Consider the following 27820-nt stretch of genomic DNA (forward strand, 5'->3'; position numbering starts at 1 on the left):
CTTAAAACGAGCTGTTTCAATGAACGTTTCTGTCATGGAACACGTTCGCTAGACTGTTTGCAGAAAGTTTCAGAGGAACAGCCGTGTTAGTCTGTATTCGCAAAAAGAAAAGGAGTACTTGTGGCACCTTAGAGACTAACCAATTTATTTGAGCATGAGCTTTCGTGAGCTACAGCTCACTTCATCAGATGTTTACCGTGGAAACTGCAGCAGACTTTATATACACACAGAAATCATGAAACAATACCTCCTCCCACCCCACTGTCCTGCTGGTAATAGCTTATCTAAAGTGATCAACAGGTGGGCCATTTCCAGCACAAATCCAGGTTTTCTCACCCTCCACCCCCCCACACAAATTCACTCTCCTGCTGGTGCTAGCCCATCCAAAGTGACAACTCTTTACATAATCAAGTCGGGCTATTTCCTGCATAGATCAAGGTTTTCTCACATCCCCCCCACCCCCATACACACACAAACTCACTCTCCTGCTGGTAATAGCTCATCTAAACTGACCATTCTCCAGGTTTAAATCCAAGTTAAACCAGAACATCTGGGGGGGGGGGTAGGAAAAAACAAGAGGAAACAGGCTACCTTGCATAATGACTTAGCCACTCCCAGTCTCTATTTAAGCCTAAATTAATAGTATCCAATTTGCAAATGAATTCCAATTCAGCAGTTTCTCGCTGGAGTCTGGATTTGAAGTTTTTTTGTTTTAAGATAGCGACCTTCATGTCTGTGATTGCGTGACCAGAGAGATTGAAGTGTTCTCCGACTGGTTTATGAATGTTATAATTCTTGACATCTGATTTGTGTCCATTTATTCTTTTACGTAGAGACTGTCCAGTTTGACCAATGTACATGGCAGAGGGGCATTGCTGGCACATGATGGCATAGATCACATTGGTGGATGTGCAGGTGAACGAGCCTCTGATAGTGTGGCTGATGTTATTAGGCCCTGTGATGGTGTCCCCTGAATAGATATGTGGGCACAATTGGCAACGGGCTTTGTTGCAAGGATAAGTTCCTGGGTTAGTGGTTCTGTTGTGTGGTATGTGGTTGTTGGTGAGTATTTGCTTCAGGTTGCGGGGCTGTCTGTAGGCAAGGACTGGCCTGTCTCCCAAGACTTGTGAGAGTGTTGGGTCATCCTTTAGGATAGGTTGTAGATCCTTAATAATGCGTTGGAGGGGTTTTAGTTGGGGGCTGAAGGTGACGGCTAGTGGCGTTCTGTTATTTTCTTTGTTAGGCCTGTCCTGTAGTAGGTAACTTCTGGGAACTCTTCTGGCTCTATCAATCTGTTTCTTTACTTCTGCAGGTGGGTATTGTAGTTGTAAGAAAGCTTGACAGAGATCTTGTAGGTGTTTGTCTCTGTCTGAGGGGTTGGAGCAAATGCGGTTGTATCGCAGAGCTTGGCTGTAGACGATGGATCGTGTGGTGTGGTCAGGGTGAAAGCTGGAGGCATGCAGGTAGGAATAGCGGTCAGTAGGTTTACGGTATAGGGTGGTGTTTATGTGGCCATTGTTTATTAGCACTGTAGTGTCCAGGAAGTGGATCTCTTGTGTGGACTGGACCAGGCTGAGGTTGGTGGTGGGATGGAAATTGTTGAAATCATGGTGGAATTCCTCAAGGGCTTCTTTTCCATGGGTCCAGATGATGAAGATGTCATCAATATAGCGCAAGTAGAGTAGGGGCTTTAGGGGACGAGAGCTGAGGAAGCGTTGTTCTAAATCAGCCATAAAAATGTTGGCATACTGTGGGGCCATGCGGGTACCCATAGCAGTGCCGCTGATCTGAAGGTATACATTGTCCCCAAATGTGAAATAGTTATGGGTAAGGACAAAGTCACAAAGTTCAGCCACCAGGTTAGCCGTGACATTATCGGGGATAGTGTTCTTGACGGCTTGTAGTCCATCTTTGTGTGGAATGTTGGTGTAGAGGGCTTCTACATCCATAGTAGCCAGGATGGTGTTATCAGGAAGATCACCGATGGATTGAAGTTTCCTCAGGAAGTCAGTGGTGTCTCGAAGGTAGCTGGGAGTGCTGGTAGCGTAGGGCCTGAGGAGGGAGTCTACATAGCCAGACAATCCTGCTGTCAGGGTGCCAATGCCTGAGATGATGGGGCGCCCAGGATTTCCAGGTTTATGGATCTTGGGTAGTAGATAGAATATCCCAGGTCGGGGTTCCAGGGGTGTGTCTGTGCGGATTTGATCTTGTGCTTTTTCAGGAAGTTTCTTGAGCAAATGCTGTAGTTGCTTTTGGTAACTCTCAGTGGGATCATAGGGTAATGGCTTGTAGAAACTCGTGTTGGAGAGCTGCCGAGCAGCCTCTTGTTCATATTCCGACCTATTCATGATGACAACAGCACCTCCTTTGTCAGCCTTTTTGATTATGATGTCAGAGTTGTTTCTGAGGCTGTGAATGGCATTGCGTTCCGCATGGCTGAGGTTATGGGGCAAGTGATGCTGCTTTTCCACAATTTCAGCCCGTGCACGTCGGCGGAAGCACTCTATGTAGAAGTCCAGTCTGCTGTTTCGACCTTCAGGAGGAGTCCATCTAGAATCCCTCTTTCTGTAGTGTTGGCAGGGAGACCTCTGTGGATTAGTATGTTGTTCAGAGGTTTAGATGAGCTATTACCAGCAGGAGAGTGAGTTTGTGTGTGTATGGGGGTGGGGGGGATGTGAGAAAACCTTGATCTATGCAGGAAATAGCCCGACTTGATTATGTAAAGAGTTGTCACTTTGGATGGGCTAGCACCAGCAGGAGAGTGAATTTGTGTGGGGGGGTGGAGGGTGAGAAAACCTGGATTTGTGCTGGAAATGGCCCACCTGTTGATCACTTTAGATAAGCTATTACCAGCAGGACAGTGGGGTGGGAGGAGGTATTGTTTCATGATTTCTGTGTGTATATAAAGTCTGCTGCAGTTTCCACGGTAAACATCTGATGAAGTGAGCTGTAGCTCACGAAAGCTCATGCTCAAATAAATTGGTTAGTCTCTAAGGTGCCACAAGTACTCCTTTTCTTTTTGCAGAAAGTGAGTACGGAAGGAGCGAAAACACTGCCAGAGCTAATTTAGTTCTTTATTCAAGCAGATGTTCATGGAGACAAGATTGAGCTATTCACCTCAATAGGATAGGATGAAGCTTACTGCAGAATACAGAGCTACTGAAACATGTATTTGAAACATACTTTGCTGTATAATATTTTTGTGTGAAATTGATTTGATGAAGCCTGTGGGAATAATTGTACTGACTTCCTTGGTAAAAGGCTTTGAGATCTAAAGATGAAAGGCATAATGTAAGAGCTGGGTATTATTATTATTATTATTATTTATTATTATTTCTATGGAACATAATAATGCTTATAACTTGTATAGCCTTTTTCATCTATGGTTCTTAAAGCATTTGGCAAGGATGAGTGAGCATCATTATCCTTGTTTTATGGTGGGAGGGAAACCGAGTCAAGGAGAGGCACGGTGACTTGGGAACACAAACAGTGCAAACAAGGGGCAAAGTGGAGAATGAAATGCAGGTCTCCTGACTCCCAGTCTAGTGCCCCATGTACAGGTTCACACTACTTGTGCCTATACGAGGTGGTAGTGTAGCGTACTAGCTAGAGCAGAGGACTAGGGGTCAAGACTTCTTGGTACTAGTCCCAGCTCTGCTACTTTGAGTTGCCATATGACTTTGTACCTGTAACATAACTGCTCTGTGCCTCGGTTTCCCCATCTTTGAAAAAGCAGATACTAACACACACCTTTGTGAACAGAGATTTGAGCTCCTTTGGTGAATGGTGCTACACAACTGTTAATATCATCAGATACCTTCTATAGACAATGTCCTATATTGCAAATACCAACATGACTTCCATGTGTGTTGATCTCACTATAATCATTGCTTACGACAGTTAATAGCTAAACATACAAGATGAGCCAGCAAGTATGTTTATGGTTTGTATTATCAAGACAACACACACATAGAAACAGATTCATCTTTTCATAATGCTCATTTTATAAGAGGCAATAAATATACAGTACCTTGTAAAGGGATAAACGTGCTATAACTAAACTGGTGCTGCGAAGTCGGAGGCATGAGACAAAGCAAGGGGAACCAAATTAATGCCTTCAAAAAGTAAAGGAACAATCAACCTCAAGCTACATTATCCCCAAAATGGTCTGCCAGTGGGGAAAGATATATCTTCATAGGAGTTTTTGAAACAAGATAAATACTGTATATGGTGTTTTATAAACTACATTGTGATCTGAATCTTAATCAAACACAAGGAAATATAAATCTAAACATGATAAAGGTAAAATCAATGTGGATGGTTAGAAGTAAAAGTACTATATTTGCAGTAGTAAACATTTTTAAGGTCCCAGGGAAAAATTCATTCTCGAAAACCTACAGTAATTTACTCTAGTTTCAGTCACTGGCAAATCTCCAGCGCAGTTTGGTAGGATTTATATCTTCACTACAGAAGCATTTTCTTTTTAAAGAGCTCATTCCTACTCCCTGCCAACTGATGTTCTGGGAAGCAGGTTACCCCTTTGGCTGTGCTTGTGTAGGAAATATTGATAATCTAGCTATGCCATCATAATTAGAGGTAAGCAATTCTTTTTCGGCCAATAGCAAATTCTCTGAAAAATGCAGTTTCATTTTTTAAAAAGTCAGAATAGGTCATTTTAACATTTTCTAAATGAACTGTTTTGATGTTTTGTTTAGAAACAAACCATTTTATTTTGAAATGTTGAATTGACCTAAACAATTTTTTTTCAGTTTTTTGTTTCGGCAAGAAAAACCGAACAAATTCAGTTTGAAACAAAACAAAACACATTTTTTTTCTTGGTTTCTTTTTTTTCGTTTCGTCATTGAACCAGAAAATCAATTATTTGCTCAGTTCTAATAATAATAGTAGAGTTATGTAACTGTAGCACCCAGAGCGCTCAGCTGAGATCAAGGCCCCATTGTTCTAGGCCCTCAACATACAAAGATTAGGGTAGAGTCCTGATTGTCACTTGCACTGGTGGTCTACCTGCATAAATGGCTTCTTTTAGTATAAATGAGAATTAAGACAACCCTCCCTGCTCCAAAGAGCTTCCAGTCTAAGGCCCCAATCCTGGAAAATCTGGGCCAATTAATACCAGTCATGAAATTATACAGCCTTTTAAAAATTCTAGCCACAGTTTTTGATGTAGGTTCTTATCCTGTAATAAGAAGCATTCAGCCTGACCCCAGAACCTGTATGGAGTCTAACAGATGTCAATGACCTCCTGCAGTTGTCAGTTCCATAGATTAATGACATTACATAATAGGTGAAAGCGCTTAAAACGGAGTTTAAGTGAGATCTAAGTAGTGTGTAAGCTTTGTGCTGGCCCTCTGCACCGGGTGAATTTCACTCTTGGTAAATAGTTCTTAAACTCCTTCACTTCTTTGGTAGTGAAGTTAAAATAGTGTTTAAAAATTCCCTATCTTACTCTGCTATCACTAACCAGGGTAGACCATTTACATTTTTCTTCTCATTGTCTTCTGTCACTATCAGTAAAGCATAATGTTCCAGCAAGCTACGGCAGAACCCTTTTATCTCTATGAGGTTCGCAGTTTAAATATTTTATTTTCTATCCCTCTTGCCCAAGTTGTAAATCATTTTAATGATGGGTTTAGTAATTTATGCTTAACTTTCTTGCCATCTGTTTAATAACTTAAGTCAAAAGTGCATGCTGGATGCAAATTCAGGAATTAGGATGAAATATCTTGATGTAATAAATGCTTGTTTTGTATTGACTTGTGTCTGAACCAGTGTGGCAAAATAGCAAATATAATTGGCACAAGATTTTGGTTTATTTGGTTTAAAGTAACATTTTCAACCGTTGTTCATTGCTTGAATATGTGACAAAACTCCAAGAATCATGACGAACATTCTTCAACTCCGAAATAGCTAAAGTGAGGAGAATATTCGTTTGCCTTCTTGATCCTAGTCACTTCAGTTTACATTTCCTCATAAATTTCCTTAGCACCTTTCATGGAAAGCTTTGCAGTACAACTAAAGAGAAATATTTAAAGAGAAATGCAAGCATTGTTTGAGGGCGATAATCAAACATACATTTTACATCCAAGATCTCTGACTTCAGTTCTTTTTGTTAAAGGATCAGCTGCGGGTTAGTAGGGTTAGTCAAACTATTGGGCATGAATACTGGCCCAGCTCCTCAGCTGGTGTAAACCACAGCACCACTAACTCCAGTGGGGTTATGGGATTTATACCGGCTGGGAATCTGACCCATTATTATAGTACTTTCCTGGTTAGCGATTCATTTGGGAGCTGATCCTGATTTCATTTGAAGTGTTTGTTGACCCCATATCTCAGGTCTGGCTGAGCTGTGCTCATCACAAGAGATGAGATGGAGGACAAAGGTGACTTTAATCCTTTGGGTATGTCCTCAGTGCACACTAAGCCCTGGTCTTATGGAGTTGGTGTTTCCAAGTCCATGTTTGAGCATCCACGCTGAATTGTAAACCTGGGTTTACAATTGCCAGACCTAGGTATCATAGTCATGCTAATGTGTCTATACTGCACCATGCAGACCTTCCGTCTGAGGTCTGTGACTTGAGCTGCGTTCACATTGAAAAATGAAAGGGCTTGGATCCAAGTCGCAGCTGGATTCAGGCTATGACCCATCCTCCTAGCAGGGTCCAAGGACCCAGGTCCTGAGTACTTGCTGACCAGAGTCAGACTGATTTGTGTGGACTAGGGTTGCCAGGTGACCAGGAACATCTGATTGAAAAGGGACCCTGGCGGCTTCAGTCAGCACCGCTGACCAGGCTGTTAAAGGTCTGGGTGGTGGGACTGACAGGCTCCCTACCTGGCTTCACGTGGTTCCCAGGAAGGGTGACATGTCCCTGGCTCCTAGGCCTAGGGGTGGCCAGGGGAGTTCCGCATGCTGCCCCTGCCGCGAGTGCCAGCACCACAGCTCCCATTGGCCAGGAACTGTAGCCAATGGAAGCTGCAGAGGCGGTGCCTGCAGATGAAGGCAGCATGCAGAGCTGCCTGGCTGAGCCTCTGTCTAGGAGCCAAGGGACATGTTGCCCTTCCCAGGAGCCACCTGAGGTAAGCAGCGCCCAGAGCCTGAACCCTGCACCCACTCAAGCACCCCAAACCCCTGACCCAGCCCCGAGCCCCCTCCTGCACCTCAAACCCCTCATCCCATGCCCCACCCCAGAACCCACACCCACAGCCGGAGCCCACACCCCCACTCCTTGCCCCAATTTGGCCACCTGGAGCCTACACCCGAAGCCCCCTCCTGTGCCCCAACCCCCTGCCCCAGCCCTGAGCCCCCTCCTGCACCCAAACTCCTTCCCATAGCCTGCACCCCACACCCCCTCCCACACTCTGAACCCCTCAGCCCCAGCCTGGAGCCCCCCCCCGCACCCACACCCTGTCCCAGACTGGAGCCCCCTCCCACACCCTGAACCTCTCATTTGTGGCTGCACCCTAGAGCCCTCACCCCCAGCCCAGAACCCATACCCCCTCCCACACTCCAACCCCCTCCCTCAGCCCAGAGCCCCCTCCCATACTCTAAACCCCTCAGACCCAGCCCAGAGCCCCCTCCCATACCTCAAATCTCTCATCCCCAGCTCCACCACAGAGCCTGGATCCCTCACCCCTTCCCACACTCCAAACCCTGCCCCACCCCAGAGCCCCCTTCCATACCCTGAACCCCTCATTTCTGGCCCCACCCTGGAGCCTGAATCCCCAGCCAGAGCCCTCACCCCCTCCCGCCCTGAGTGAAAATGAGCGAGTGAGTGAGGGTGGGGGAGAGAATGACAGAGGGGGGATGGAGTGAGCGGGCCTCAGAGAAGGGGCAGGGCAGGGGCGGGGCCTCTTGCCTGAGACTGTGAAGGGTTTACATGAGAGGAGTTCTCATGTGGATTGATCCACAAGGTTCATATGGGCCTTTGCACATCTGAGAATTGGGCCCATGATTTGTAAGTAACTGCTGAATTCTTGGAGTGATCTACTGCTTGTTTGCAAGCTGTTACTTTCAGCTGTTCACCACCAGTGGTGTGTAGTTGATTTGCCTCGGTCACATGGCAAAAATGATGAAAGGTCTAGAAAACATGACCTCACGAGGAAAGCTTGGGAAAAAATGGGTTTGTTTAATATGGAGAAGAGAAGACTCAGGGTGGACATGGTAACTGTCGTCAGGTATATAAAAGATTGTTCTATAAGAGGAACGTGATAAATTGTTCTCCTTAACCAGTGAGGATAGGGCAAGAAACAATGGGCTTAAATGGCAACAAGGGATATTTAGCTTAGACATTAGGAAAACCTTCCTAACTGTCAAGGTAGTTAAGCACTGAACAAATTGCCTAGGGAGGCTGTGGAATCTCTGTCTTTGGAGATTTTTAAGAGCAGGTCAGACAAACACCTGTCAGGGATGGTCTAGATAATACTTAATCCTGCCTCAGTGCAGAGGACTGGACTAGATGACCTATCAAGGTTCCTTCCAGGCCTACATTTCTATGATTCCATGGCATGATTTCTGCTCCATGACTGGATAATGGTTGCAATTTAAGTGTGGATTATTCAGAAGCCCTCCGAGCTTGTCTAACTCGACCCTTGTCAAGATCAAGGGGAATTTTACGTCAATGAACCCTCGGTGATGCACACCAACTGAGGCTCTGGCCCTGTGTTCTTTTGGCAGGCAGATACGTTGCCAAAACCAGGGGAAGAATCTCTTGATTTTAGCATTTTTAACAGCTGGCAGGTATAATTTAGACCCTTGTGTTATCCCTTCACAGGTTTGTGACCGCATTGGGGAGTGACAGCCTCTGGATTTTAAATAGGGTTTTTTTTTTGTTTTTTTTTTACATGTCAGGATATGTGGTTTCCCCTATGGAAGTGTGATGGCCCAATATCGATGGTCATAAACCATCCTGGAAGGAAAAATGTGAGTCATTTGCTGCTAGAGAACAGCCTTTAAATCAACAACTGAAGTAGTGTGGGTTCATAAAACTAGTGGGGTTTTTTAGCCTTGACGACAGAGGCACTTTAAATCCTAGCCTTCTGGTTCACTGATCCACTAGAGAACAAATGTAAAACTTTAGTGAGAAGGACCCAAAATCAGGGCATATTTTCGTTCTGTGATAATTCAAGGTTGCCCTTTTGGTTTTACTCACAAGTTATGACATTTTCTTTTTTTTTTTTTTAACGATCTACATAGCTGGAGAAAAATCTTAGCACCTTAACATTGTGGAAGGAGAAATGATTTACTGTGGTATTCAAGCTCATCAAGATATTATCGTCTGCTGTGGAAACAGAGAGCAGAACGTTTGAAATGGAAAGGTTGGCCCACATCAAATGTGTCACAGGAGCAACACTTCACAGAGGATCAGATTCTGTCCTCCTCGGGTGTGTTGCACAAGGTTAATGCACTGCTCTGTTGTTTCCATCCATTTAAGGTGCCTTTACATTGCCAAAGCAATGCATTGGGGCCTTAGTGTAAATGAGAATAAGGCCCATTGATTTCAATGGCACCATTGGTAGATCATGCATGGTACAGGTTGCCGGTCCTGATTCAGCAAACCTTTTAAACACATGGTTAAGTTCCATTGAGATCAATGGAATTTAAGTGTGGGTTTAAAGTGGAGGACATGCTTATGTGCTTTTCTGAAGGAGGCCTATTGCAAGTCGGGGTGTCAGAATCCGACCCAGGAGGAGCAAGAAATGAGCCTTCCCACTGATCACTGGGGTTGTTATAGATTATCCCTCCATTCCCTGGGGCCCAGACACCCAGGTCTGCTGCACCTCATCAGTTGCTTGAAGGATGAATGCTCCCTGGGGGACTTGCTGTAATTCCTCACTAAGGGGCGGGTACTCTGGGCAGGACTGACCTTTTCCCGCACCTCTCCTCAAAATAGCTTAATCACAAGTTGCTAGCATCTGCCTCGTGATTACATGGCTAATTCCACTGGCTGAATGATAATCAGAACCTCTTCTTCTCATAGATTGCTAGGTCACTACACCTGGGGGCCAGTAATTATTTGTTCAAAGATTAAACATATTCTGGCAACCACTTAATTCCACAGCAAAAATGTCATGTCCCTGCTCTTTAGTGACACAAGCACTTCCCAGGGAATGCCTTGTGACGGCATCCAGGTGGGAATGCATCTTCATTCAGGTTACCAGCTGAGCTATTGGGCGAGGGATGGATCTTGTGGTGGCTAAGGCTCTCAAGCTGGTTTTAGCACTCGCAAAGCCAATTTGATCCAAGCAGTTGCCCTGTGTATGGTCTATATATTGTAGCCATTTCTTCTCTCTTGCCCTTCTCTGCTCCTTCACCTCTTTCTCACACTCTCTCTCTCTGGTTGTGCTCTCCTTCACTTTCCCCCTTTTTCCCCTCCATTTTGGCCTGTCTACATCCTTTTTTACAGCGTTCCCTATGCAGACCACAAGCCCAATGACCTTCGGGAAGGAATTTCGGACACAGGCTGTTTGAGAAAGTTTGAAATTAGGCAAAACAAGTTTCCCCAGCAGACATGAGCATTTGCATTTTGTGTGTGAGCGCATGTGTGGGCAGGCGGGAAATAACGATGGGCCAAATCCCGCAGTCCTCCCTCAGTCAAAGCTCTCATGGAAGCGAATGGAATTTGTGAGTGAGCAAGTAATGGAAGGTTTAGTCCATCATTATATCCATCATCAGTGCTGTTCCCCTCGGTGACCTATTTTGCCACTTAAGAACGACTGCTATTTGGGCAGAAAGCCCTCCTGGCTCTTTCTAACAAGCTTGGACGCCTTACAGGAAGGAATTGTGTTCTCAGGGTTTATTTATTTACTTTGCAGGTTCCAGCCAGTGGCAGGTTTGATGGAGAGGATCCAAGCTATTGCTCAGAATGTCTCTGACATTGCAGTGAAAGTAGATCAGATTCTCCGGAACAGCCTCATGAATGGGAAAGGTAAGAGTGCCCTGACGTTTCTGCACATACACTGATTCTATATGCTGGGCAGGTTCACACCCTCAGGAACTCTTAAGTGCTGTACAGATGTTGTAGGGAAAAAGTAGAAACAAGCCAACTGCAATAGGTTTGGATACGGATCCAGGAATTTGGATGCTGAGCTGAAGTTACCCAAGTCACTTGTGTCTGCAAAATTAGGTTGGATATCTGAAGAAAATGAGCTGTTTGACAAGATTCCTGCTACTACTTATTCTGGCTCAGTGTGAATTTAGTGCTAGTGAAATGCGGGGATTTCCGGAATAGGAGCAGCACTGGCCAGAGCAATGCTGAATGCACCTATTGCGTCATCAATGTGCCTCAACTCTCACCTGGCGAGACCGGAGTTAGGTCTGGAAGAGGCGTTCAGTCAAGATGTGGGCTGTGGTTTTCCAATGGGAATAGTGACTTTGGGTCTCTCATTTTTTGGAGGCCCTGCTTGAAATAACTTTTAAAGGGGCCAGATTTTCAGAAAGCAGATGCTTTAACGTCTCAAAAACTGAGGCACTTCTGAAAATCTTGGCCTTATCTTCTATGCTAGGGGGCAGTAATTGGTGTAGTGGATACCTGCCCAGGGGGACTGGACCAAGACCCCCAACTCATTTCTCACTTTCTGAACAGCTGCTAGATAGCTCTATCATGGGATTTCTAAGATGCCTATCACAGTTATGTGGTGTCAACTGAGCATTGGTTGCTTTCAAATACTAGTGAGCTGGTCCAGAATTAAACTGTCTCTCCTAGTACTGATCCTCTGAGCCATCATCTCCTGACCTCAGGAGGAACCCTCTGTCTTGTGGGATTTGGGCATAGCTCCGTCTGGATCTGGGCCTGGCCAAAAGCCGGAAATGCAGAGGCACAGAAAAAATGAAAATCGTGGAGGAAACACATCAGAATATTTCAAATCTCCCAAATTATTTACTTTGGTTCAATTCACATTTTGGACCAAAGATCAGTGGTGGGAGGGGTTTTATTTGATCTGAGATGGTTAGCTTGCATCTATCAAAAAATCAGCAAAAAATCTATCATTTACTGGGTGCTACAGATATGGGTGTGATATCACTCCTCTGACAGCCAGTTGGACTCATTGGGTGGCCTTGGACAAGTCATTTAACCTCTCTGTTTCAGTTTTCCTACCTGTACAATGGGAATAATAGACTAGGATAGAGCCAAAGAGACTTTGGGGATTAATGAGTAAAGCACTATATGCTAAAGCTGATGTAAACCGCTGGTGAGCGTGTTACAGGTTCCCCTCTATGCCTGTTCTTCAGAGGAAATGAGTCTGTTACAGTCCCCATTAGCAAGCCTTGACATGTTAGCCCAAGCTGTAGCAGTTTATGCTTTCAGCTTCGGAGGTTCCTGATTCAATCCCCGGGGTGTTGACCAAGATGGTGGCTTGTCAGACCGGTATTCGAAATTGCAAAGCCGTTTTCTAAGTAAGCACTAACACACAGCATGGTGCATGTTCATAAGGTCATTTACATGCACCCTGGGTGTGCTAAGGTACTCTGCTGCAATTTATACCACAGCACACTCCTGGAGTGTGTACATTGGCTGGCAAATGCACATCCTGGCATGCATTATTGTGCTTCCAATGCCATTTATTGACATTTTTAATCAGGCAGCTATAATGCATTTATTTAATATTAATCTACCTAAGACAATAATCCCCAGTAGACACAATACAAAACCCTTGTCTTGTATCTGAGGGCGAGCACTTACATTCCTGTTTTTAAGCCTTGCCCATTCATTCCTTTTTTCCCCTTCTTCCTTTCTTTAGCTCTCTCCCTCCTTCCTGCCATAGTGCAAATTCCAGTTGGCACCCCTAGAATTCCCCAGGTGGTCTTGGTTTCTTCTGGAGAACTGATATCAGGAAGCAGTAGCCAAAGAGACCTGGCCTGTACTTCTGTTCCAAACCCTAGTTGGCCAAGTGGAGCCAACTGAGGATTTCAACTAGAACATCCACTGGGTCTTTCATCTGCAGCTGGTGTGGGCAGCAATCTGAATGAATGGAAGCAGCTGAAGCCCAGCTGGCTGAGCTGTTTGGTGGTAGTAGGGCTTGCAAGAGAGGCTGCACAGCCCTGCTCCCCCACGCTGCTCAGCTCCAAGGGGTGGAGCTCAAAAGAGCTTCCCTGAGCAGGAAGGAGCAGAGAGAGAGGATGAGGCAAGAGCTTTCCTTAGAAGGGTGATGATCTGCCTGGGTGTTGCAGTGACCTTCTCAATAAACACCTTTTAACAAAGCAAGCCAGGATCACTGCATATCACACTGTCGCCCCTTTGTCTTCTCTTGAAGCTGGAGCCGTTGCCTTGCTGAATCGAAGCCATATCTTTAGAAATTGCAAATGCACTTGATTAAAAAAAACCCAAGATTAATGTGATGGGCACAAGAGCATATCAGTGCTGGCTTCCTTGGCCTGCAGTCACCCCATCCCCGGAGCATGAAATATTTATCATCCTGCTAATATTTCTTCCTCCAGCCATGGAAGCTCAATACTCTGAACAGCCCCGGCTGGCCCCCTGACACTAGGAGAGATGTAGATGAGGCAGTAAAAGATTGTCCGTTCATGTCCTAATATCAATGTTTAATGCCCATCTGTATTATGGAGCCAGGATTCCTAATGAACAGGGGTAGTAGAGACCTTATTTACCATTAACAGCGTGAGTAATTGCCTGGGTGTTGGCAGCATGTTAAGGAAAACAATCGGAGCAAGTTATACATATCTTATTGCACCCCCGCCTTGTTTCTTCTCTTTACTCTTCGGCTTATAAATAATGGATGGCAGCCCAAATTTGATCCAGATCAGTAGTGCCTGAAACTTGTTACCATCTGATAGCTGCTCAGTGAAAAATGAGTTGGCCATTTTTGAAGACTTCCTAATTAACAGGCGCTCACAACACCAAAATCATCTCTCTAGCAGTATATCTACAGTCAGAGCTAGAGGGGCGTGACTCCCAGCTCATTTACATATATGTGCACCAGCGCTCATCGAGTTAGCACACTAAAAATAGTAGTGCAGCTGTGGTGCCATGGGCTGCAGCAGCCATGGCTCAAGTTAGTCGCCCCAAGTACAAACGAACACGAACTCTGCGGGTACCAATTTGGGCATAGGCTATGCTGCTGCTGCCTGGGCTACTGCTAGCTCAGATGAGAGCTAGTGTGAGTACGTGTGTGCCAGCTGGGGATCACACCCCTACCTCGTAGTGTAGATATACCCAAAAAGTTAGGTGACCCTTTTAGAAGGGGTTCAGGTCCAACTGTGCCCTGTTCCTGGATTAGGCCCTGGTTTGAGGAATTCTGGGAGTAGTAGTTCCCAGGGCTGATGAGACCTGTAGGTTTTACAGGCTTACTGCAAGGAATTCTGGGAAGGGAAACTGTGTATAAGAGGCCCTGGTTTCTCACGACAATGACAGTCTACTGAATCACCCAAGAGCGGGAGACTTGAGCATGCAGGAGACAGAACTTCAGAGGAGCAAAACCGAGTCTGTGAAACTCAGTTCCACAAGGGATAGGAATGACCATGAATCTAATCACACTCAGAGTTAAATACCAAACTCAGTTTCAGTCTAACCTTCACATTATAAGTACCCCCCACTTTCCCCCTCAAGCATTTTATTCCTACCTACCAGGGAAGAAAAAAATGAGATTACTGTTGTGTATTTTTAATACTTGGAAAGTCCTCAGTGACCTGCAGTGAGGGGTGTCAGTATAAAAACTTTGATAGATAGATTGTTGTATCCAAAATCAGAAGGGGCCAAATTTCTGCTTCAGATAATGCTGAAATATGAGAACAGCTTGTCTCATGAGACTTCTATAATTCAAGATGTCAGAAATTCCCCAAGATCAGTTCTTGCAGGAGTTCTACCATTTGGGGCTTAAATCATGCAAGAATAGCTTGGAAGATTTTGGCAGCATAGGCTACAAACCCAGACATCAGCCCCGATTGTGCCATGAACCCAAACCCTGAGCCCAAAGCCTAAAGAGAGTGCACATTGCTTCTTTGGACCCACCTGCAGTTAAAATATATCCTGGACTAATAACACCATTAGTTAGTTGGGTGGCCTCTCTCAAGGCAGGTTGCTAGAGTGTATGTGTCCCACTGGAGGTCTAGTGATTTACACCCACTCTGCGTTGCTTGTCAGTGCCTGCTTCAGAACTCCTACTCTGTGTGTGTGTAAGCTATTCTGAGAGCACAAATTGACCTGAACGTGTTGGCAGCACTAGCCGCAGGGGCGAGCTCTATGTTTGACAGCTCAGTGGGACTGTTTGTTGCAATTTTACAGTTTGTGCCTGGAAGGCTGTCGAGTACGGCCTTAGATACAGAAGCCTATTTACAGATTATTAAAAGAATGTACAGGGAGTGATCAGAGGTTGGATCTGGAACTGGAGTCACTCTCCCTCTAGAAAATGCCCTGGAATTTGGGCTGAAAGAACAGCAGAAATACAAGCCAACAGAAGCATCAACTCAAACAAACGAAAAAAGCCAATATAAGGGAAATGTCATCTAGCATTTAGAGCAGGGACTGAAAATCAGGACTCCTGGCTCCTACAACACTCCCTCTGTGACCTGGAGCAAGTCGCGTTACCACTCTGTGCCTCAGTTTCTCTCTCTGGAAAATGGGTATTGTAATGCACCTCCACCAACAAGTGGTGCTGTATCTTTATCTCAATGTTAAGCTTTTGTCTTCTATGTTTTTATGTTGTTGTATCTGATCTGGGGGTTTTAGCAGGACGTTCAGTTATGTGTGCTGGAGCTGGTACTTGCAGTGTTCCAATAAATTCCAGTAATTCTATAAACGGGTATAACTGCATGTGAATATTTCCCTACTCCACAAGTTTCACTCAGGCTCATTCAAGCTGGCAGGGTGTTTTAGAGGAGGCTTGTTCCTTTGTCACATGCACCACTTACAGCTGCTCAATTGCATCAAGTCGGAAGGATTGATTTTTGGGTGGTGAAAACTGAATGGCAAACCTTGACCACAGATCAGTGTCCTGCCCCCCAGTTCTAGAGTTTCCACTATTCTAAAAGTTTTCTACTTCTCTCTGTATCTAAATTCTCTTTCCACAGTGATAGAAGGCAGACGGGACCAGTGTGAGGTGCCCAGAGACCCCAAATACCCTGACTGCTCTGGAAAAGTGGAGGTGAGTCATCTCACAGCAGACACATCAAAACTGATTTTGAGGTGGTTTCCTATGGTCAGAAGAAAGCCAAGGACTGCGAGAGGTGCCATTTCCATCCTAACAACACTCTTACCCAACGCCAGCCAGGAAGGGATAGAGATCTTCTTTCCCATTAGGTGCAGACTGGGTTAATCTCCATTTTTATGAATAAAATTGTGAACCCTCTTCCTGGGATCAGCTCACCAGCTACCAATGGGCATGGTACCTCTTTCCCCTTCTAAGTAGAGATTTTCATAATGCTATGGACAGCAGTGTCTTCTACTGTACTTCAGGGCCTGGTGAGTTAATTTTTCCCTCCACTGTCCTCCTCTAAAAATAGGTCTTAATGGTTGGGGCAAAAATTAAAACCTGGATGGAAGCCATTGCCAATGGTAACAAAGCAACAGACATGCCAAACCCACAAAAAAAATGCAGAAATTGGGCTTGTTTTTGGCTTAATTGGCTTGTGAGTTTCTTGTTGGCTAGTTTTTGGCTTGTTGTTTGTTGTAGCTTGTTGCTTCTTTTTTTGGATCAGCTCCTGGCAAGCAGGGGCAAGGGGGGGCAATCAAGGGGAGGGAGAGAGAGTCAGGGGTACACAACGGGCCCACCACAGTCCCAAACTGCACGCCGGGAGAATCTAGTCACATAGAGTGTTGGTGTTCTTAGGGATTGGCTTGTTTTGGCTTTGTTTTGAAATGGGATTATCTTGATTTTTAGCTTATTGTGAAAGTCGGGGTGCTTTTTTACTGCGTGAAAGTTGGCAACTGTGCAAAGCAATTGCCAGGGTAAAACTGGAGAAACAGCAATCCAAAGGGTGGATGGTTTAGGAAATGGCTGCTGATCCCTTTAAAACCAAATAGAATTCTCTCTCTCTCTCTCTCATTGTGTAAACTTATATCTGGCTCAGTTACCCTTCACACAGGAGAGAACATAATGCTCCCATTCACTAGAGGATCTGGCAGCAGAGCACGTGGTCCATGTGTTGTGGAGGGAGAGCACAGAACAAAGCAACTCATTGAGAGTGGACAAAGAAATGGGCATCCTTTGTCTACAGCCCACTGGGTTTCCATGATTAATATGGCCCTGCCTTTATTTCTTGGTGAATTATTTAAGCATGAAGCCATGTAAGGGAAAGAACCATCACATGTATTTTTTTAAAAATTTGGAGCATTATCGAGTGTCTGGGAAATAATTTAGGCATCACAAAGGACATTCTATCTCATTAAGGTAATGTGACACTGGTCTCAACTCTTAACACAACTTGCTCTCTACACATGAGCATAGCTTTGGCATTTGGCCTGGGGCAGGATGCTGCTTTGGCAGACAGTAACTTTACACAAACTAATTAAAAGCTCGCCCAGCTTCCTACTTCAGGCTTCACTTAAAATTATGCCTTCCTGAGTCCACGTGAAAAAATATTAAAGAGCTTATTAATAGGACAGCACAGTTACATTATCCATTTTCCCAGTGCTAACCATCATTTTCTTCCATCTTCTTCCATGCCTTGGTTAAATTGTAATTGAATCACCAAAAGCAGTAATGCGATCTCCTGTCTGGATGATTGGTGAGTTTTAAATATTGGGCATGGAGACCTGTCTCCTGAGTGGATTCGTTTTTGTAGCTAAATTTAGAAAGAGGCTGGCACAAGCAAATTCTAGAGGATGAGAGATATGCGCTGAGGTCCTGAGTGTCTTCTCTTGCATGCAAAATCACTCTCTGGGAAGTCTAGTAGATCTCTGTCTTCTCGGCTCCCCATTCTCCCAGAGTTTATGAAACCTGGAGGTCAGTTCACTGGTCAGGAAGAAGGAGGCACCATGGTATATCATTATTTTGAATTTCCCCGCCCCTTGTTCCAGGTTGCATCACTGGAGACCTCACATATTCCGGACAAAGCTGAGTGTAACCTCAAATCAAGAAGGCATTGTCAGTTCAAATTCTCTGTGTTCGACCTTTAGTTTCCCAGTGTGATGGCTGAGGAGGTCCTGACCAAACACTCTGTAAAGACCACGGCCCAGATCCTCAGCTGGCGTAACTCAGCATAGATTCATTGATTTCAAGTAGGTGGCTTTGTCCATGGATCTACACTGATTTGCACCAGCTAAGGCTCTGGGCTATGATGTCAGTAATGCCACTGGAAAGACAATGTTTTATACTTATGCACAACAGTAACGTTAAATGCCTTCTATGGTATGCATCACTGATAATGCGTTAATAAGAGCTGGATGGGAATTTTTTGACAAAACTTTTTTTTGATCAAAACTGAAACTTTCGTGGAAGCATATTGTTTTCATTGCAACTTTTGTTGGGAAGGTTTCTCAGATTCAGGATGAAATTTCCGGTTAAAAGTAAAGACAGACAGACCAGGGATTTAAACTTGGGCTTCCCACCTCCCAGCTGAGTACCCTAAACACTGGGGTATTGGCTATTCAGATCTAGGTCTCTTGTGGGTTTTTATGAAATGTTTTGAAAGGTCTCATTTTTCATTCCGATGTGGAATGATAACAAATGTCAAAACCTTGACATTTTTCACAAAACAGAATTCTGGTTTTCCAGCCAGTCCTAGTACTAGAAGCGTGGTCCTATACATTACCCCTGCGGATAGGACAAAGTATTACAGTCTTATAGTTAAATAAATTTACATTTTAAGGAATGATTTATTCAGTCCTTAGCAAGCCACATGTTCCTGGAAACTTACACTGTAGGGATAAACCAGGCTGCCAGCATGGCAGTTATGCATAAGTTATGGCCCAGGAAATATGGCCAAGGATAGTGTGACAAACTGCTACTCACATGGGAAAGTGCCGTGGGATCTTGTTGTTGTGTAGATAGGAGAAAGCAGATGGAACGGAAATAGAACCTGAGGCCTCTATGCCAACACTCCTTTCCCACTTATATTTTTATGGCAAAGCTGATTACAAAGCAGTTGTGTTTGTGTGAACCTAGTTTTACTGTGGAGGCTAATAATCCTAGGTCAAATGTGTATCCTTCTGTGGTGCCCATGTTTGGAAGTGAGCCATTAGTGCTGTTTGATGTGAGAAGTATAAGTCTTTGTGGGTCTCCTTCCATTTTATTCCCCCTGCCCCCAAGGTTCCACGTAGAAAGGTCTGGAAGGTTGCATGTGACAGGGTTCACAGTGGCCGCTTAGTGTTATCTCTGTGGAGTAAGAGCATCCTTAGATTTCTGCACAAGATGCCTGAAGCACAGTTCTCCAGTAGTGGGATTTGCAGAGCTCTCCCCTCTAATCTGTGTTTTTGCCCTGCTAATCTTTGTCTTGCAGTGGATGAGGGCCAGGTGGACGTCCGACCCCTGCTATGCATTTTTTGGCGTGGACGGCACAGAATGCTCGTTCCTCATCTACCTCAGCGAAGTTGAGTGGTTTTGTCCTCCGCTGCCTTGGAGAAATCAGACGGCAGCCATGCCTTCCTCAAAGCCACCGCCCAGAGTGCAGGTAAGGGCAGTGAGGGTCTGTGTGCCAACCCAGCGCCCTCCTTTAGGTGTATTCTTCTGTGGGCTGCTGGATTCAACGTCTCCAGGCAAGAGATAGAGAAAGGTCACGAGCTACAAATGGTGCTGGAAGAAAATCTGTATTGGGGGGTCTATCCGTGCAAAGAGCCTTGTATTACGCATGGTGCCTACATCCATGCCAGGCTGGAGATCGATTAGCATTTGTTTGGGTGAGATTGTGGCACTGTAAACCCCAAACACATGCATTTCTCTCTAACCTTAACACTAGACATTCTTCCAGCATCACAGTCGGGCCGTAGCACCACTACAGTAAAAGCTGAGACTAGTTTCCTAGCATAGCCCTCTTACATTGACCTGTGTTCTCCTGAGTGCACTTGATCAGTGGTGCCAGTGATCAACCGTTGCCCACTTAGAGATGTTTCCATGCATGGATGTAAGTTTCTGCAGCCTGCAGTGCCAGGGAAAGATTTTATGTATCCTTGGGGGAGTCAGCAGATAGTCAGGAGACCCCAGTCAGTTAGTGGGGTGGGGACACTGAGGTTTTGCTCTGGCGTAATCTCTATAGGAGATTTTAAATGCTTCACCTGCCAACTCTTTCACCCGAAGATATTGGAGCTCTCAGCCGTCACCATGGCTCTGCCTGTAATTTCAGCAATGGAGTGTCCATTTACTTCCAGGGTCCCATGGACACTTCTGGAGGAGACTATGGCCCAGCAAGAAGAAGTCCCACTTAGCCATAGGCTGGGCGGCCTAGGCTTCCACCTAAATCAGGACTGTCCTGAAGTCGAGACTTTTCTCTTGCTCTCCTCCTCTAATCTCACCTCGCTCCCTGCAGGGCCCAAGACCCATGCCAGCTCCGCAAGTCTGTTCTTCTCCCTGACTCTCCCCTGACACAGCCAAAGTGGGGAGCTGATGCCAATCAAGGGTGCAGTTCCTTCTGTGTAACACCTAAGGGCTGACCTTCCCTTACTGCTCAGATCACCTTGCCCATGTGTTTCGGACAGGTCAGTGAGAGGATGACTGCACTTGCTCCAGGAAAGGAGCCAGCCAGGCCAGTTTCAGACGGGGTTGTACTCAGCACGGCTCAGCTCTGCCTTCACCGCTGCTATCCGCACTGCTGCGGCTACACTGCTGTTTCTCTGAGTGCTAGTGTGAGGAGAGGTTGGATGAATACACGAGCAGGGGACTCACACCCCGGCTCGTTGTGTAGACATATCCAAAAAAGCAGGCTCTTTTTTTTTACCTAGGCAGCTTTTCGGAACAACCTCTCTTACCTCCTTGAGCTGATCGGGAGTGGCAAGGAATCCTTGATCTTTATGAAGAAGAGAGTCCGGCACTTGGCCTCCCAGTGGCTTCTGGCGACCCGTAGCCTGGCGCAGAAACTGAAGGGCAGACGGAGGGATCAAAAACAGGTGAAAGATGAACTTAGGGAGAATTAGTCCTGGGCTGATGCGTCCTTTGCATTTGCCTCCAGAACCAGTTGCACTAATGGTACGGCAGTAAACTGGAGGCTGTGCGGGATGAGCTGGGAAAGGGCACTTTAATGTACGGAAATCCCCTTCACGGCTAGCCTATGTCCATCGGGGAAATGAGTTTGGTCGGCCTTATCGGATCATGTGCAAGTCTCCCAACTACCTTCAGAATACCTCAGCCCCCAGCTTCTGCTGAGCTGAAAGTCAGACTGAGTGGCTGGTATGGACTCGGTAGCCACATACTGCTTGTGCCTTCGGAGGTTGCTGGGGAGACGGCTATAGGTGTCATTCATGGGGAAGTGCAGACCAGGTCAGCATTCCAGCCATCTGCACTAGGCTGAGCGTAGAGACAAACAATTCCGAGGCTTCTTGTTCCCGATCCTAAAGTCCATGGGCCAAATGCTGAAGCACGTTCTCATTCATCACCCAGGCAAAACTCCCACTGCAGTCAATGGTCCTGACCCCGACTGGCGCTGAGCACCCACAATGCCCATGGAAGTCCATGCAGGCTGCAGGAGCTGGCCACCTCTGAAGAGCAGGCTTCTTGCTTTGATGCCAAAACATGGATTTAGTTGTGCACCCACGTTTGGAAGAATCAGCCTGAGAGTTTTGCCTGGGTGAAGACTGAGTAAAACCCAAGTGAGGGCCTTAGAGTTTGGCTCCCTGTGTAGTTTCTGTTGCACACCATCCTCATGTCTGAGTGCTTCCTAGACAGCCACATTCCATGCTGCCTGGGTCACAAGAGCATCAGCCTCTCTCCTTCTCTCTCTAGATCTTGATTCACATCGGCTTCCTGACAGAGGAGTCAGGGGATGTTTTCAGCCCCAGGGTGCTGAAGGGGGGACCTCTGGGCGAGATGGTCCAATGGGCAGATATCTTAGCTGCCCTCTTCCTTCTGGGACACAGTCTGAAAGTCACGGTTTCTTTGAAAGAGCTGCAAAGGTAAGTGCCATGTTGCTACCCAAAGAAATGATCCCAGCCAGTAGAGTGGGAACCCCTCTGGGAGCAGGCTGGCATTGTCTGAGGGGCTGTTATTTGTGTGTAAGAATCCGTGCTGCCTTGGCACTTTGCATGGGAACGCTGTACCTCCAGGCGTCCAAGGGTTAGTTCGAACCATTAGGCTGTGGCTGTTGGGATTGCTGTGTGAGAGCCCATAGAAATGTCTGTAGGAGCCAGACGCTTCACTTTGGTTTCCCATTGTCCTCACATTCAGGTCTCTCTGCTGTACCCTGCCACTCTCCTGGAAAACGGTGTAGTCTGGAGGATGAGGAGACAGGGCCCCGGGGTTCTATTCTCAGCTATCACAGACATATTGTGTTATCTTGGTCCATTTGCTTCCAGTTCTTTGTGCCTCTGTTTCCCCATATGTAAAATGGCTATAGTACTCTCTACCTCCCTCACATGGGCATCGTGAGGCTCAGTGAAGACTTGTGAGATTGTCGGATGAAAGACTCTGCAAAGCATGACGCTATGTGTGCTGACTTAGGCCTTGCCTGGGAATTCGCCCTGATTTCAGCACTGTAAACCCTTGGTGAGCTTTACCTCCCATTGCTTCATGACAGTTTATACCAGCTGAGGATCTGCCCCCTGTATTACCCTAGCACTAATCATCGGTCCCTGTGGCTCTTGGTGAGCAGCTCCCTGCCATGCCAGCATCTCCCCTTCTCTCACTTTCCCCTGCCCTCCACCTGCACTGGGCAGAGGAGCCAGCCTCTGTCCAAGGGTCACTCTTGTGAGTCTGGTTATGTACAACGCCCAGGCTTGCTCCAGGTTCACCCCCAGGAGCTAGCCACTCCTCCTTCAAGCACCAACCCTGCATCATGTCCTTCAGATAGCGGGAGAGGACAGCGGGGGTTAGTGCACAGAGGTGTGTAGAGCAGAGAGACGATGGTCCAAGTCTAAATCAGGAGTAAATCATACTCATGTAAATCAGGAGTAACTCCACTGAAGCTGGTTGAGTTACATCGGTGTAAAATTAGTGTAAATTAGCAAATGAGGCCTTTTATGGTTTCTGAATTAACCTCGCGCTAGGGAAAGATTCTGGCCAGATCCCTTAGGAGGCCCTGGGAGGTGAAGCTTACCAGGGGTCTGGCCCAGGAGAACACAGGAAAGTCTCCCTTTGGTTGTTTCAGACTCAGATTTCATTTGCAGTTAGAAACTTTCCAAAAAAAGCCCCCCAGAATAGCTGGTATTAGAGTGGCTGCAGGATGCAGGGGTGCTGCAGGCCAGCTTGCTCCTCCCACTGTGCCATGGCCAGTTCAGTTCCAGTTCGCGTCTCCAGTGACTTTACTGGCATTGTTTTAAAGGCAGTAGTTCCATGCTCGTTAAGCCCATTCCTTCCTTCCTTCCCCTTTTTCCTGCTGAAGGAGGAGAGCACGGCAGCTGGTGTGAGCTGTCAAAAATAGCACAAGAAGCTCAAGGGCAAAGCAAGGTGAACAGCTGCAAAAGAATCTTTGAAAAGAATTTTTAAGTACATGAGAAGCAGGAAGCCTGACAAACAGTCAGTGGGGCCACTGGACGATCGAGGTGCTAAAGAAGCACGCAAGGAAGAGAAGGCTGTTGCAGAGAAGCTAAATTAATTCTTTGCATCATTCTTTGTTGCAGAAGTTATGGGGGAGATCCCCACACCTGAGCTGTTCTTTTTAGGTGACAAATCTGAGGAACTGTCCGAGATTGATATGTCAGTAGAGAAGGTTTTGGAACAAATTGATAAATTAAACAGTAATAAATCACCAGGAGTAGATGGTTTTCATGAAACTGAAGAATTACTAACTGTGGTATGTAACCCATTGCTTAAATCAGCCTCTGTACCAGCTGACTGGTGAATAGCTAAAGTAATGCTGATTTTTAAAGAACGCTCCAGAGCGGATGCTGGCAATTACAGGCCAGTCAGCCTAAGTTCAGTACCAGGCTTATTGGTTGAAACTATAGTAAAGAACAGGATTATCAGACACATAGATGAACATGATAAATTGGGGAAGTGTTAACAGGCTTTTGTAAAGGGAAATCATGCCTCTCCAATCTATTAAAACGTGGACAGAGGTGATCTAGTGGATATAGTTTACTCGGACTTTCAGAAAATCTTTGACAAGATCCCTCACCAAAGGCTCGTAAGCAAAGTAGGCAGTCCTGGGATAAGAGGACCTCTCATGGATCAGCAACTGGTTAAACGATAAGAAACAAAGGGTAGGAATAAATGGTCAGTTTTCACAGTGGAAAGAGGTAAATAGGGGGTCCCCCAAGGATCTGTACTGGGACCAGTGCTGTTCAACATAGTTATAAATGATCTGGGAAAAGGGGTAAACAGTGAGGTGGCAAAGTTTGCAGACAATAAAAAATTACTCAAGCTAGTTAAGTCTAAAGCTGGTTGCAAAGTGTTACAAAGGACCTCACAAAACGGGGTGACTTGGCAAGAAAAATGGCAGATGAAGTTCAATGTTGATAAAAGCAGAGTAATGTGCATTGGAAAATGTAATTCCAACTACATATACAAAATGAAGGATCTAAATTAGCTGTTGCAGTCATTGGGGATAGTTCCCTGAAAACATCTGCTCAATGTGCAGCGGCAGTCAAAGAAGCTAACAGAATGTTAGGAGCCATTAGGAAAGGGATAAATAATAAGACAGAAAATATCATAATGCCACTATATAAAGCCATGGTAGGCCCATATCTTATGCATGCAGTTCTGGTTGCCTCAACTCAAAAAAAGGTGAATTAGAATTGGAAAAGGTACAGAAAAGGGCAATAAAATGATTAGGGGTATGAAACAGCTTCCATATAGGAGAGATGTAAAAGGACTGTTCAGCTTAGAAAAGAGATGACTGAGGGGGGATATGTTAGAGGTCTATAAAATCATGACTGGTGTGGAGAAAGTGAATAGAGAAGTGTTATTTACCCATTCACATAATACAAGAATCAGGGGTCACCCAATGCAATTAATAGGCACAGGTTTAACACAAACATAAGGAAGTACTTCTTCACACAATGCACAGTCAACCTGTGGAACTCATTGCCAGGGGATGTTGTGTAGGTCAAAAGTATAACTGAGTTCAAAAAAGAATTAGACAAGTTCAGGGAGGATAGGTCCATCAATGGCTATTAGCCAAGATGATCAGGTATGCAACTATATGTTCCATATGTCCCTAAATCTTTGCCTGCCAGACACTGGGACTAGATGGCAGGGGATGAATCACTTGATAATTAATCTGTTCTGTTCAGTCCCTCTGAAGCATCTGGTACTGGCCACTGTCAGAAGACAGGATACTGGTCTAGATGGAGCATTGGTCTGACTCAGTATGGCCATTCTTATGAATCAACCCAGTGGTGAGCTGGAGCCAGTTCGCACCAGTTCGCTAGAACCGGTTGTTAAATTTAGAAGCCCTTTTAGAACCGGCTGTTCCACAAGGGACAACCGGTTCTAAAAGGGCTTCTAAATTTAACCGGTCAAAAGTGGCGCCTTACGTGCTGACTCCACAGGTGCTCCAGCCCTGGAGCACCCAAGAGGAAAATTTGGTGGGTGCAGAGCACCCACCAGCAGCTCCCCGCCCCACCTCCGGCCCCAGCTCCCCTCACCTCCGCTCCGCCTCCTCCCCTGAACACACCGCCCCGCTCTGCTTCTCTGCCCCCGCAGGCTTCCCGCGAATCAGCTGTTTGCGCGGGAAGCCAGGGCAGACTGAGAAGCAAGCGGTGGCTTCCCGCTCTGGCCCAGGAAGGCGGAGGTGAGCTCAGGAGAGGGAGGGGGGCACACGAGGAGGGCCACCTGTGCCGCAGCAGGTAACCCGGGTGGGTGCGCAGGGGAACCGCTCCCGCCCCAGCTCACCTCCGCCACCCTCAGCCTGAGTGTGAAGCTGCGGCCTGCTTCTCAGTCCTCCCCGGCTGCCCGCCGAACAGCTGATTCATGGGAAGCTGGGGTAGGGGGGCGTGGAGAAGCAGAGCAGGGCGGTGCGTTCAGGGGAGGAGGCGGAGGCAGAGTGGAGATGAGCTGGGACCGGGCGCAGGGCGGGGAGCTGCCAGTGGGTGCTCTGCACCCACCAAATTTTCCCCATGGGTGCTCCAACCCCAGAGCACCCAGGGAGTCAGCACCTAAGGTGCCACTTTTAATGTGATCAGTGGGGGGAGCGGCTGCTCCCCCTGCTCCCTCCTAGCTACGCTCCCCCACCCCTAGGAGCCAGAGAGACCTGCTGGATGCTTCCTGGGAGCTGCCCCAGGTAAGCACCGCCAGGACTCCCCACCTCACCCCCCGGCAGGTGCCTCTGGCTCTTAGGGGTGGGGTGGGCACCCACTACGGTGGCCCGTGAGACCCTTCTGCCCTGTTCTGGGGGCAGTCAGGGGACAGGGGAGGGGGGTGGATGGGGCAGGGGTCCTGCGGGGGGATGTCAAGGAACGCGGGGGGATTGGATGGGGCAGGAGTCCCGGGGGGTGGGGGTGGGCAACGACCCCCTTGTGGGGTGAGGAGGGAACCCGTTGTTAACATTTTGGCAGCTCACCACTGAATCAACTCCTCATTGGTCAGCCTCTCAGCTGCGACTTCAAGTTGGATCCTGCTCCCATGGAAGTCCCTGGGTTATTTGCCATGGCCATTGATGGGTACAGGATTGTGTCCTTTCTGCAGAGTGACACAATGGGTCAGAGTGGGAACTCTGAGGGTGTGGATAAGACTCCTGTAGCTGTGTGGGTGGGATTGTCAAAAGCCTTATTACACTCTCTCATTGGAGACCACTGTAAGGCTCCTGTTGACTTGGATGGGAGCAGAGTCAGACCAATACTGAGCAGTTTTGAAATCCCACCTCTGGAAGTTTTCCACCATTACTGCACTATTCAGATTCCATAACCCAGATGTTGGCTGAGTCAGTTCCATGTCAGCCTTTTGCCCCCAGCTTCCATGTAGAAAGGCCCCAAAGAGTTTGCATTCACTTCTGTAGCCCCATTTGGTAGTAGAATTGCCAGCAGCCTGAGAAGAGGCCTCCCCTTCTGGACTCGTCATGAGTCGGCGAAAGCCATGTTTGACATGGAGAAGGGGAGGAACACCAGCATGGCGAAGAGATGGCAAACCGAAGACAGAGTAGGCTGCAAATTTCACAAGCCCACCACACAACACTGCCAGGTCAGAGTTACTGTTTCAAAGCACTGGACGACCTCTTTGGATAAGCCCTGGATTGGGGTGATGGGAACAAAGACCTGTGACAGCACCAGGAATGTTTTCTAAGCATGGCAGGCCTCCTTCTCTTTTAAGGGGCCTTAAAAAGCAAATGCCATTTATGCCAGAGTGGCATAAAGAGGCCATAGTGTAAACAAGAATTGGGCCCACCAGATTTCACTCAGTGGGTCTTCTGGATTGTCAGAGGCACCAAGTGACTGAAGTGTCTTCTAAAATCAGGCCAGTGGGCATTAGAAATGGAAAAGGGCCAGAAAATCACCAAGCTCTAATCACCACTGATGCAGCTGTGTCATCAGCTGGCCCTTTGGAGCACCGCTCCGTAGAACATCTCAGTGTTCCCCCCTACAAAGTGGCCTGGCCTCACAGGGTGAATGACAGTGAATATATGATGAAGGAAGGGGTGATGCAAAGAAAAGAGGCAAAAACAAGCAACCCCCAAAGTCACGCCATTGACCGATTAGTGTGTGGGCAGCGCTAAGCCAGCATTCACTGCAGAACAATCCATGGTGAAAAGTTCATTGGGGCGGGGGGGGAAGGGGGGGAAATAATGTAGCATTCCGAAATAACGAACAGAATTAGCTCCCGACTAATT

General features: G+C 46.6%; 1 protein-coding gene across 1 annotated transcript in view; it reads left to right on the forward strand.

Moving 5' to 3' along the window:
• Positions 1–27820, forward strand: part of MGAT5B (alpha-1,6-mannosylglycoprotein 6-beta-N-acetylglucosaminyltransferase B) — a 171298-nt gene that overhangs the window by 78480 nt on the left and 64998 nt on the right. The window contains exons 4-8 of the mRNA XM_073310498.1: positions 10831–10943; positions 16043–16116; positions 19412–19582; positions 20847–21011; positions 21844–22013. Coding sequence (XP_073166599.1) covers positions 10831–10943; positions 16043–16116; positions 19412–19582; positions 20847–21011; positions 21844–22013 — 693 coding nt within the window. The remainder of the gene's footprint in view (positions 1–10830; positions 10944–16042; positions 16117–19411; positions 19583–20846; positions 21012–21843; positions 22014–27820) is intronic.

This window comes from Lepidochelys kempii, chromosome 14, assembly GCF_965140265.1.
Source record: "Lepidochelys kempii isolate rLepKem1 chromosome 14, rLepKem1.hap2, whole genome shotgun sequence".
NCBI lineage: Eukaryota > Metazoa > Chordata > Testudines > Cheloniidae > Lepidochelys > Lepidochelys kempii.